General features: G+C 42.0%; 1 protein-coding gene across 4 annotated transcripts in view; it reads left to right on the forward strand.

The window, feature by feature from the left end:
• The window catches only part of WAPL (WAPL cohesin release factor), a 112,011-nt gene that overhangs the window by 62,423 nt on the left and 36,647 nt on the right, over positions 1-12,941 (forward strand). For all 4 annotated transcript variants that reach the window (XM_072339992.1, XM_072339993.1, XM_072339995.1 and 1 more), the window contains one exon: positions 10,312-11,361. In XM_072339992.1, coding sequence (XP_072196093.1) covers positions 10,312-11,361 — 1,050 coding nt within the window. The remainder of the gene's footprint in view (positions 1-10,311; positions 11,362-12,941) is intronic.

The following is a 12,941-nucleotide window of genomic DNA, read 5'->3' on the forward strand; positions in this document are numbered from 1 at the left end:
GAGCTTATAGGTCCTGGAGGCAGCAAGTTCTACCATTCCTGAATAGAGGAGAAAAAGAAAGAACGAACAGTGTTAATAGTCCCACTGTGAGAGAGACTACAATGTGAGCTCAACCTTAACCCACATACTGTGGTGTATATCTAGTATAAGAAAGTAGGTTATATAGGCGCTGATGTTCATGCTGCGCTTGTTTTAAGTACGTTCTGCTAGTCCTTGGCATGATATTGAACTAAGAGATGAGCCAAGGTCTCAGGACTTTCTGATAGAATGTTCTGCCATTGTGTTGTAATCCTTGTGCTCGAATAAGGTGAAAACTGTGGCTGTTGGCAAGCTGAGAATTACACTTCAGCCTAACTTTGCTCCAGATGTACTTCCTTGCCTCAACATTCATTTCTTTGTTTGTTAAAACAAAAGTGATGCAACATCAGTTAATTTTAACTAATATTTGGTATTAAAAAGGCAATTCTTTTTTTGTTGTTGTTTCAGTGGTTGTGCAACTTGTTTTGTGATGCAGCTGGGGATCTTTATCTTTTATTTCAAGTGGCATGACTGATTGGTCTTTTTTTACCCCAGTAGCCCTTGGCTTGGAGTTGTAACAATCTCATTTGAAGGGCTTTGAGAAGCTCTTAAGGTAGAAGGCTTCTCCTAATCTTTCCCTTCTGTCGCTTGATCGAGGCTTAAGGCAGAGTGAGGAATGTCCATCAGTAATCCTGTGTGTAAGAGGCAATTTGCAGATAGTAGGAGTTTAGGTAACTCAGAAATAGCAAAGGAGTGTTCAGTATTAACAGCCACTGTTAGGTCACCTTTGCTAAGGAAGAAGAACGTGGTAGCTGGGAAGAGATTTGAGTCATTAGAAAATAATTGAAATGGTAATTGGTATCAAGCAGAAATGTGCCAATACAGCAGTTAGCAGGTGAACTTCATATGAGGGAGGCAGACTTGAAGTGGAACCAGGAGGACAAATGTGGCTGTTGTATGCTGCAAAGTCCTTAGGTGTTTCTCAGGAGTTTGTAATGCACCTGTTTCTCACCTGGGGCTCGTGCGCATACCAGTAGCAAATCTCAATGACAAATACAGTCTTGCTTAATAACTTCAGCTTATGCAATGTAGGAGAATGTGGTACAATTTTGCTTAACCACTTCATGACTTGCCCTGTACAGAGCTTAACTTTACTTATCCGCCCAGAAAGAGGAGGGACTGAATAGAGTAAGGCGCAGAAAAGAGTTGTTCTGAGAGGAGGACAGTGTGAGCCATTGGGTCTGTTCCCTATGGACTGTCCTGATAGCGCTCTGGTGGACGTGTCTGCAAAGCCCCTGTATCCTGATTGTGTGGGTGGGGTGCCCTATCTTTAGAGCTAAGTTTCAGCCTCTCAAATGCAAGGTTAACAATATCTCAAAATTACATTGGGCAACAAGGTTTGTCAGTGCCTTTGAAATTCCTTCATAGCTTCTATTTTGTGTGTAACAGTGGCACGGTCATTAAAGAGAATAGTTAGACTTAGTGATCTTACCTTATCTTCCTCTTGCAGGGTTGTTTAATGTGTTTTGTTTACTTATTTGGGAAGAATTTCAGTTATGTCGTGTTCTGTCCAGAAACGGAGCAAAAAGCTGGGGGGAAATGAATGAGGCCTGTGCATTTGGCTGCCTTAGGAGACAGCTGGTAGCAGCCATGATTAAAAAGAACTGCAGCTGTGCTCAGGCTGGCTCAGATCATTAGGAAACCGATAGCATGGAGGAGGAAAGGTTTGGCAGAAGGTGTGTACCTGTTAGAATGTCAGCGTGGCAAAGCTTATTTAGGTGGCTGTGCTTATGCAGAGTCTATAGTCAACATTTATCAACGTTTATCAGCAAGCCCTCTCTTGTCTTGTTCTTACCTTTCCTCCTGTTTGAGTTGCCCCTTCTCCTATACATGCAGAGCACTGTGATAATGGCTCTCTTTTTGTTTTTCAAGAGCATGACAGAACTGAAATGGTGCAGAAGTTTCAATGCGTATATTGATTTGCTAAATGAGCAGTGCTTGACAACATGTTAGTGAAGGAGGCTTCTGGCTGAGTGTCAGAAGGTCCCTGGCCACAAGCTTCTCTCATTCTTAAAAAGTTGAACTGTCTGCATTCAGAAGAGTTGTTGGGTGCTCCCAGAAGGAAGAGCCTGCTAACACATACACCTCTCCAGCTGGCCTGGTTTGCAGGGGAGTAGGAAGCAGTTGGTGAGGCAGCCATTTCAGACTCCAACTGCTGAGATCTGTAGTACTGTATTGCTACTGTACCATTAACTGCATGGAAAATGTTATTCAACTCCAAGCTGTTAGTTCACGTTGTCATTTAAGAAACTGCAACTGTATTCAGTAAAAGGTTTCAACTTATTTATGAATGGTGTTTGAAGCCAGACTGTCTTATAAGTCTAAGGATGCATTTTTAATGGTTATTAGTGCTGCTGTATTACGATATGCTTCATTACTTTGTTTTCAGAAGGGCTTGCAGTACAGGAGTTGGTGGAAACAAGCATTTATTAGCATGTGCCAGCTACTTGTGATGCTGGTGACACTTTGTCTTGTTTTCCCTGCAAGGGGGAAGCAGTTGTGTTGCTGGGTCAGCTTTCTCCTGCTGCTCTGAGCAAGCGATGCCCTTCTCAGTTACCAGGGAAGAGTAACATGCCAGTTCCACTGCACGTTCCATCAGAGGTGAGGATGTGAGACAGCTGATTCAGGCTCTGAAATCTTGTATGGAGTATAGCAAACAGAAAGGATTAATGTGCAAGGGATCGTTTGGGGAGCTGAATGTGGATATGTCAGCCTGCCCTTGCTAAGAAAGACCAAAACTTCCAATGAAATGTAAAGATTTTGAAGAAGTTTTGCTCTGGCTGACTGGAGCTCCTGTTTTTATGTTAGCATGTGACAGCCTCTCCAAATGCCTGGCAGTAGTTTGCTTTCCCAGCAGGGACAAATGTCTGTGAGGAATTACGTCATATGGCATAGACAGATCCAAGGTGAGTGACCGTAGTATGGTGCTTGGGATTCGGTCGTCTGCGGGGAGCCCCAGCCTGGGGTGTTGCACCAGCACACAGGCTGGTCTGAGCTTTTCTTACAGAGCCTTGGCAACCTATAGCAATGCACTTGTTTACTTCAGCATTTCTGCAATGAAGATCTGTATTCCTATTAGAATTGTGAAGCGTGCTGCATGAGGCCCGAGGACATCATCACTAAACGAGAGAAAAATTGGGCACTGTATGATGAGTAAAGGACTCACAGATGCCAGCACAGGTTCTGTCTGGCTCCGTGAAGTCATGTGCTGGGTGCCTGGGTTAAAACAGTGGCTGTTTAGATGCTAAGTGCTGTATCACTGAAAAGAATGGCTGTATCCAGGTGATATGCAAAGAAATCAGAAGGTGTCTTGTGTCTAACAAGCTGTATGTTTAGAGTAACCAGCTGAAATGAGGAGCTGGTTTGTAATTAAAGTAGTGAATTTGGACTTTGCATATAAATTACCTCAGAATTTTCATGCTCAGGGTGTATGAAAGGGAAAAAACCCAAAATCTTTCTAAGGAATGTAGTTTTGTGATAGCAATAAATTAAATCGTATCGATTTTGGGTTTTCATGGAACTCTGCAAAATAGAACTTAAAGCATCTTCTAAGAAGCAAAACTGTCTGTTCAGCCTGAATGTGAACTTGGTGGGGAACTCATTTTGATTCAGAGTGTAGAGAGAGAGCATTACTTAGAATCGATAATCATAGCTTTGGGAGATGGTGGGTCTATAATTTTATCTGTTGCAGTGAGTGTCAGCTATGAAACTGGTCTTGAGAGTCTAATCTCTTGAGGCTCTTATGCATCTTATCCTCTGTTTATGCCTGCTAACAGATCTTGCGGGCATCAGTGGATAATGATGTTATCTAAGTGGCAAATTTTGCCCATTTCTTAGAATTGTTTATTTTATAGCTATAAGCTTTTTATTTTTTTCAGTTTGCCAGCTGTTCAATCATAGGCAGAAAGCATAGCGAAGGAATTTAGTCTGTAACCTTTCTTCCTTACCAACCAAAATATTGGATTTCCCATTTACGTTAGAAGAAAGAAACTAATGAGTTTCATTTTAATATTTGGAACAAGAAGATGGCTTTTTCTACAGCCAGTAAATCTGTCCAAACCAGTGAAGACACTGTATGTCTTGGTTGGGCTCTCTTCCCAGAAATGAAGAATATGATACAAGCACCGGGTGAAGATTCGTCTTTTCCTTTAGCTTGGCCAGCTTCAAGTTGTAAAGTGATGTAGCTTTATGCTCTGGAAAATTGGTTAGAGTTATAACTAAGCCATAATAAATGTTCCTGAATGTTGAGGAACATCAGGCATTGCTCATAATGAGCTCACAAACTGCTTCCTCCATCTTGTGTCAGTGCTCTGTTCACGTACTGCATCCCATTAATGTGTGTGCCCTCAGTAGTTGGAGATAACAGATAGCCGGGTGCTGGATGCCACTCTTCACTTTTAATCTTACTGCCTGCTTTTTTGATGTTTCTTTTTCTTGCTTTTGCCTCTGCCTGGGTGGTCAGATGTCATTTGGAGAGAAATAGAGGAGTATCAAGTTGGATTCATGCCACCTGCCTGCCCTTTCAAAGACGTCATTGCCTTTGACTAACGTTAACATCTATGCATTCAGAATAAATTCTGTGAATTTGTGTGACTAATAATAAAGAAACCCAGTTTAAGTCTGAACATTAGTTTCCTGTGGAGAGCAATTTAATCACGGTCTTTTCAGTTTTAAAATGAAGGCTTTTCCAGCTGGCTGCACGGCAGTGAAGGTGCATAAGGTCCCATTCAGTGTAAGTAAGAGAAGGCAATACGTCTTTCATCCATAGCTTCAGGAAACCTTAGTTAGTAGTCACCAAGAACTGGTAGAAATGAGAGAAAGCTAACTTAGAATTCAAGTTAGTAGCACTAACCTTTATTACTGTCTGCACTTTGTAGAGTAAACGGAAGAAATAAGCATTCTTTTTGCTTATGTGTTAGCATTTTGACATCTTAGCCTGTTTTAAAGTTAGTGTTATAGGGCTAATATAGGTTGTCCTTCTTTCATGTCCTAGTTAGATGGTTTTGGTTGAATTCCGAATGCTAAGGAGAGATGCTACAAATGCACTGCTATTACAAGTGCTATGAAAGATGGAGTTGAACTGATTCATTTCTTCCTTTACCTTCTTTCTGCACACCTATAAAGGACATGCAGATAGCAGTGGGTGCTTAATCCTACTTAGAGCAGCGCAGCTGGTGAAGCAGCACGAGTTGCAGGTGAGTCAGTGCTCTGCTACCCTGCAGCTCTTCTTTGCATCGGGAGTCACTGTAGTTACACACTGAGAGGCCGGCTTGAGAGTAACTTCTAAATGACAGCAAGGCACTAAAACTCTATTGCTGAGTTGTTAACCAAAGGACGTAGTGTTTCACTTCAGGCAATTGGTGTTGAACTGGAAATGACAGTTTGATTTCACAGAGTTGAAATGGGTGTTTTCAGCCTTGGAGCTGAGCTGCTTAGTCTTATGAGTTAATTGGAAATTAGATTGAATTGAAATAGGGGCTGGGGTGGGGTATAGTGTTTGGTGGTGTCTGGTTTGGTTGATGGTAATTTTGCCAACAAGAGTGTTAGGTTTCCAAAAGGATTTTTTTTTTTCCATCACTTTTGTTTAGGGTTGTGTCTTAGTATGTGTTGTACCCTGAGCATATTCAGACTGAGAAATCCTTGACTCCTGCAGGTTGTGGAGCTACTGGCAAGAGCTGAGCTTTTATTGGAACTTCAGTTTTCCTTGTCAAGTAGGAAGTACCTGGTCAGATGTCAGATAGACAGCGAGAATTGGAGGGAGATGCTATTAGTAATTCCCTTTCTGCATTAGCACACTTAGTGCTTTTAGGCCCTGCCTGGAGCACATTGTGACCAAGTTTGAATTAGTGCAGCTGTAAACACTGTTTTGGTGTACCATGAGCAGGAACGAGGATGGTGCCGTAATTGTACCCAAATGCTGGATGTGTAACACCATGTTGTTTTAGTTCAGTGTTGTTACTGTCAATATTCTGTAGTGTCACAGGAGATACACAAACATAGCAGCTGGAGCTGTATGGAAATTCCGATGAAGATCTCTGAAGCTGTCCGGGCAAAAATCTAAGGAGCTGTAGTTTGTCTTAATGGAAAGTGTAGGAAGATGGGTAGCAATCCTGGAAATGCTGCAAGCTCCTGAGATGGCTCTGCGCCACGCGATGCTCCTGGCCTCTCCTCTTCTGCTCCCACCTTCTCCTCAGGCACTTTCAGGCGGTTTCTGGTGTTCTCCAGCTTCATTGCCTTCCAAAATCACCAGACAGAAAGTTTTGCATGAATGACTGATAGGTTTTGAGCCATGTGAACAAAGCGATTTCTCAGTCTTCTTTCAGTTGTCTGCCCACGGGAAGACAAGGTTTGCATTAATATCAGTGGTCCTGCTCAACTGGTCCAGCTTGACATTTGCTCTGGAAAGAGCTTCTGGACTTTGTTTTTTGTTCTTTTAGACAATCTATAACAAAAGGTGGAAGGTAAGAAGCATACTGGAGGTTGTTGTCCAGTCTTCATTTACTATTATTTTTAGGAATGATGGAGAGTTAAAAAGAAAATGATTCTTTTTACTCTGCCTATTTCTGGACACCTTGCAATTTCTTTTAAAGACCTTCCACCACCTCAGCAAGTCTGTATAGTGTTTTCTGCTAGATGACTGAACAAAATGTTTTCTTGTGAGACCTCTGCTTTTTCCATACAGTATGATGATGAAATAGTGGCTGTCCGAGGATGGTCAGGGGGCAGGCTTTGACATAGACACCTTCTAAAATAAGCACCCATCTTAATGGAAAAATGAAGTTGGAATCTGAGACATCTGGAAGTCAAAATTATCAGAGACCCAACTGAAGGATGTAGGTGTCGTATCTAATTAGAGTGTTTTGCTTTCTTAAAAATAACAAACCAAAAACAAGTGTAGAATTGCATTCATCCTTTGTACATGACCTTAAAATGAAAAGACAAGCAGTGGCTCTAGAGCTAGTCACTGTAACTACAAGGCCTTTTCTGTTCTGCTGGATATATGGACTAGCGTTTAGGCCATCTGTCTGATAACTCCCTGTTTATGTTAAGCATGTATTTGACCAAGAAGCGTGAACAAAATATTCACTTTATATCCATCTAGTCTAAATTATGAAGTTTTAGGTTTGAGTTTGTTCAGTGGTTTAAAGTTACTGTTGGAAAAGCTGGAATATTGCTGGAATAGCAGTAGGATTTGGAGAACTTGGTTTCATTCACACCTCCAGAATGATTTTGAGTGTCTGGAGAAATGTAATTCAAATATCTTGCAGTGTGTGAACTTGGGGGTATTGTTCCTTCATCTCTTAACCTTATTTTGCCTGCAGGCAGTTAGATTGGTTCTCTCATGCTCTAGTAATTAAGTTCTAGAGACTTAAACACCAAACAAATGAAAACAAACTCCTGCCTGGTGCTGTTGATCTGTGCTGATGAGAGGACAGGGGATTGACCAGCTCTCTCTTCAGGAGGTGCTCACCAGAATGTCACCATTCAGTTTTACTCCGTTCTTAAGAACTGGAAGTTTGAGAACATGTTTGCATGTGTGTGTTACAGGGTTGTCATGCTACTTGGAATGCTGTAGTAGTAGGGCATTTATAAAATGTTTGTTTGTTTGTAAGCAGATTCCCTGTGTTTCTGTGTTTTCTTTTTCCTTTATTTATTTATTAAAGTATTGGAACTTCAGTGTGTGAGATACAGATAGATATTTGTTTGGCCTTTTAAGTCTGTTTTCCAGGCATGATAATGTACATCCTCCTGAATAAGGAAAGGTGGAGAGACCTGGGGCTCTTCAGTCTGGCAGAGAAGGCTGAGAGGGGATCTCGTCCCTGGTTATGTCTATCTGAAGTGTGGGAGTCACATAGATGGGGCAGGCTCTTTTCAGTGGTGTGCAGCAGTAGGGCAGTGGGGCAGAAACTGGAATGCAAGAAACTCCATGCAAACACAGGGAAGAACTTCACTGTGCAAGTGATGGAGCACTGGGACCGGCCGCCCAGAGAGGAAGTGTAGTGTCCTCTGGAGACATTCAGGATGCTGGCTTGTGTGGCCTGCTGTGGGGAACCTGCTTTAGCAGGGTGTGTTGGACTTGATGATCTGCAGAGGCCTGTTCCAACCCCTGCAATTCTGTGATCTTATTCTGTGCTTTACGATGTGAACAGTAGCTGTGATAATAATGATGGAAGCCGTCCCAGTTCTACCAGCACAACCCAACCCTGCAGTATGATGTGTGTGCGCTCATGTGTATTCCATTCCTTGGGAAGAATTGATTTGATTTGATCCTGATACGACATGGGATAGAAAAATCACTGCCCTTCCGGATAGGTGTACGAAAACATGTTTGTAGCAATTCAGCAAAACACTGAGTAAGCAGACTGGCATATGTTAATTGTATGTATTTTAAGTTTTAAAACTGTGGAATAGGAGCATTAGGACTGCAAAATGGAATGTATCTTAGTGAGGGACTGAGAATCAAATTGTGGAGGTTGAATTTGCTGATTTTCATGCCTGTGTATTACTGTAGCCTTCAGTCCTGCAGTAAAATGAAACATGAGGGGAAAGAACACATTGTACACTGCCAGGTGCCGTAGTATTGGTTGGGCATGTCAGGTTATCACTAGCGACAAATTGAAATAGGAGTAACATGATTTCCTGTAATAGGTACTGATAGCGAAAGACCGAGATTGAACAAGATTCCATTGCTGAGCTGGTTAGGATTGATGTTCTTCGGAGAATTTAGTATTCCATTTTATGTATGCTGTGAAGAGGGTTTTTTATTTCTAGCTGACTGTTGAAGCTTCAATGTCAGACCTGAGGGAAACTCACAGGAAACTTGGCTGCAGTCTGAGATGCTGCTTGTCCTTTATCGCTGAGGAGTTGCACTTACGGTTAGATCCGTTTCCTGCAAAACTCGACTGGATAGGCATTTCTTTTAGTAGAATTCCTCTCCTTGTGTTTTCAAGTTCTTTTAGTATCAGTTTGAGCATGGATGGGCATCTAGATGATGCAGTTTTAATTTTAAACGAAGAAAAACATCCTAGAAAAGGTGCTGATGCTTCCTTTCCTCATTGAAAAGGTTGGAACTTTCTAGTCAGTGCATTGAAATCTTTATACCACCTGGGTAAATGGTGTCTGATGAAGTTTGGAGAGGTCAGGACTTGTGCTGAAGGCTGCTGAAGTCTTCATATTAATGGTGAGTTTGGAAAGTATTTGCTACATAACAAAGCCAAAGCTTAGGAGTTTGCTTGCTATGAGTGGAGCGTCCCCCATTACTGTGGCATTCTGTACCTGTTTCTTGACACAAGTTCTCTTCTAGCATTTTGTTCTATTCATCCTTGTCAGAGCTCCTTCTGAGTGCATGGTGCAGTTTGTCATGGGAGACCAAAAGCAATGGTATCTCTACAATAAGTTCTGTCTTTCCTGGCATTACTGCTGTGTGAGTGTTGGTCAGATCTGACAAAAACTGCTTACAACTGATTTTCTTCTTGACAGTGTAAGATACAGGTGTGGCTGTGGGTCAGACAAGTATAAGATCGTAGAATCTCAGTATGGCCTGAGTTGAAAAGCACCACAATGACCATCTGGTTTCAACCTCTCTGCTATGTGCAGGGTCGCCAACCAGCAGGCCAGGCTGCCCAGAGCCACATCCAGCCTGGCCTTGAATGCCTGCAGGGATGGGGCATCCACAGCCTCCTTGGGCAACCTGTTCCAGTGTGATGAACTTGAAACAGCTGTTTCTTGGATCTGTAGAAGTACATGGTAAAAACTGCTCTTGAGAAGTAATTCACTTAATGATTTGTGATGAGAATCCACAGAATGTACAAATGAGTGGCTGTAACCTGCTCCTGCAGCCCCTTTACTGAACACAGTGAGCAACCATAATGTGTCTTGTGACATTAAAATTAGCCAGTGCACTGATTCTTATGTGTCACGTGCTTAGCAGTGATGAATCCTGTTCTTTTCAAGATGGTTGTATACAGAGGATGCAGTGCGTGCATTCAGGGCTTGTAGTTTTTTTTCATGATGTGTCTGTTTTTAAAGTGAACTTTATTTCAAACTGGGGTTTGTTTATACAAGTGATGATGAAGATGCTTTATTATGGCAACAGCTTTAAACTGGAAGGCTTAGGAAGCTTAACAGTATAGGCTAGGAGGATCGAGACCCTTTTCCAAGTTTGTCTGCAAGCGTGATTGTTCTTTTAATAGTGCTTTTTAGCAATAATTTTGTCTTTTCTTACGTGTGCAGATAAGATGCAGAATTTGAATGAAGATGATGAGAAGAACAGTCATTTCATCTTTGAGACTGCTGAAGACAGTAACAAAACAAATCCTGAAACTACGGACTCTTCTGGATACAAAATTGAAGCCAAGGACTTGCCTGATTCTTGGGACTCCCATGCTGGGAAACCAACAGACTCTGTATTGGAAGCATCTCAGACGAAGGGGCCTTTAAGAACTCACTTGTATGAATGGGACGATGAACCTGAAGACTCCAGAACTGGAGAGTATGTATTAGATCTTGACAGTGAGCATCTCTCAGAGATGAAGAGCAAGGATGAGGAGGGTGATAAAGAAGATGCAGAAAATCCAAAGGAAGCCATTTGTGAAGAACTTGTGCAAACTATTCCTAGGCCAAGCAACTGTAGGACATACTGTAGATCCAACAAAGCAAAACAACAGGGGGCAACAAACTTTGACAAGCTAATGGATGGCACTAGCCAGTCTTTATCCAAAGCAAACAATGAGTCAAATAACGATGGTCTGAACCCAGCAAAAAAAGCTTCTTTAAGTAGTGGGACCAGTTATAGAGGGACGGTTGGACGGACTAGAGACTACACTGTTCTACATCCATCTTGCTTGTCAGTTTGTAACGTTACCATACAGGATACCATGGAACGAATTGACGAATTTAGCACAGCAACCCCTACTGACTTGGGAGAAGCTGGACGTTTAAGAAAAAAAGCAGACATTGCTACTACAAAAACCACAACCAGGTTTCGACCAAGCAATACCAAATCCAAAAAGGATGTCAAATTGGAGTTTTTTGGGTTTGACGATCAAGATGAGGGAGAGGGAGACGAAGGTGCCTCTAGAAGTTCTGGGAGTTCCAATTACAAAATTAAGTACTTTGGGTTTGATGACTTGAGTGAAAGCGAGGATGAAGATGAAGAGTGGCAGATAGCGGAAAGGAAAGCGAACAAAAAAAGAACTAGAGCTGCACCGTCACCCTCACAACAGCCAACCACTGACAACAGCGAGAACTGTTCCCAGGATAATCAGGTCAATACTAACACAGGTAAGCAGAGCTCTTGTAGAGTACACATGAATTCCTTAAATTCAGCTGACCTTTATTTTGTTCTTTTTGTAATGTGCTGAAGTGTTTGTGAGATGCTGCCCTCGGCTTGGAAATACAGAAATGACATCTGCTTATTTCTGCTGTGGTCTTGTTTGCTGTTTTGCATTTGTCTTGGTATATCCCTTATGTCCCTTAGTGCAATGACAGAGGTCAAAGGATTTTCTTTTTTAAAAGAAGGTTCTTACCTCTTACACTGTGCATGCAGTTCTCATGTCTGGAAGGCAGATACCTTTCCACAGAAGCAAATGCAAAAAGCTGCTGAACTGAGAGCAGAAAATTGTGCTTTTTGAATGTATTTGTAGGTAGCTGGAGCTTTACTCAGGAGAGAAAGGCTGTGGGGCCTTTTGAGGGCATGTCAGCATGCTGGCTTCATGCGTACCTCTGCATATTGAAGAACTGCATATTGGGTTAAGTATTTCAGAATCCCGCTCCTGCTCTAGGAAATTTGTGGCCCTTCACTTGGGAGCATGAAGCTGCCACAAAGTTTTTACCCATTTATTGAAGGGTGAGACTTTGTCTTGAGGAGAGTATTCAAATCTAGCCTTAGAAATGCTAAAGAAAGTGCTGGTTTTCTGTACAATTAGTTTGTACTGAAATCATTGAGAAATATAAGTTAGTAGGAAAAGGTGTTCTTTTCTCTGTTAAAATTACAGTGTTTCTTGAGAACAGGATTGTCTGTAGGACATCTGAAGCAAAGGTAAGTATTAGTGCCGATGATTTTTGTGAACGTTAGGAGGAACAACTTGATACAATACAGGAAATGTGTTTTCAAACAAAACAGAGTGTTTCTCTAATTATGGTGAGAGGCTTGCGTTCCAACCTCTTTGGAAAGTGGGTTTCACTTACAGGGTCACCTATGAAATGCCCTATCTGAGTTCTTCTCTGACAAGTCTTTGGCCATTTATCCCAAGGAAAAAAATCTCATGCAGTTAAGGCAGCTGAGATGCTGATCCCTCAAACATTCCTTTCAGCTGCTGTGCTTTGGAGCCTCAGCGTATCTCCAGTTGTTTGCATACAGCACTGCAGTCACAAAGGAGAATGTTATGTTCTGGGCTGATGCAGGTTATTTTGGACACGTTTTGAAGAGGCTCCCTTGGCACAGGTTGATGTAGGTTTGTTTGCTGGAAGTTCATGACTGGGGGAAAGAAAGTTTAGTAATACAAACATGGCTGTTTCTGCAAATCAACTTAATGGAAGCTCTAAAGACCAAACAGACAGTGTTGTTACTGCAAGGGAAGATGCAGAAAAGGTCAATCAAGTTAGTTAGTCTCGGACTGTCTCATCGTAGCCACAGAAGCAGCCCTGTGATGTGAAGGCCTCCCAGCTGCAGGCATTTGGAATGCCAGGGGCTAAATATGTGAATTGGACCTTGCTAGATAGGAGCAGTGCCTGTGTCACTCCAGTAGCCAGAATGAAGGATGATTCCAGTAAAGAGGAGCTCTTAATATCAGAGTGACTTAATTGCTTGCCTGTATGAATCAGTTGGCAGTTGTATCCAAGAGAAATCTGAAGTAATGGCG

The sequence above is a fragment of the Excalfactoria chinensis genome, chromosome 6 (assembly GCF_039878825.1).
Source record: "Excalfactoria chinensis isolate bCotChi1 chromosome 6, bCotChi1.hap2, whole genome shotgun sequence".
NCBI classification, from domain to species: Eukaryota; Metazoa; Chordata; class Aves; order Galliformes; family Phasianidae; genus Excalfactoria; species Excalfactoria chinensis.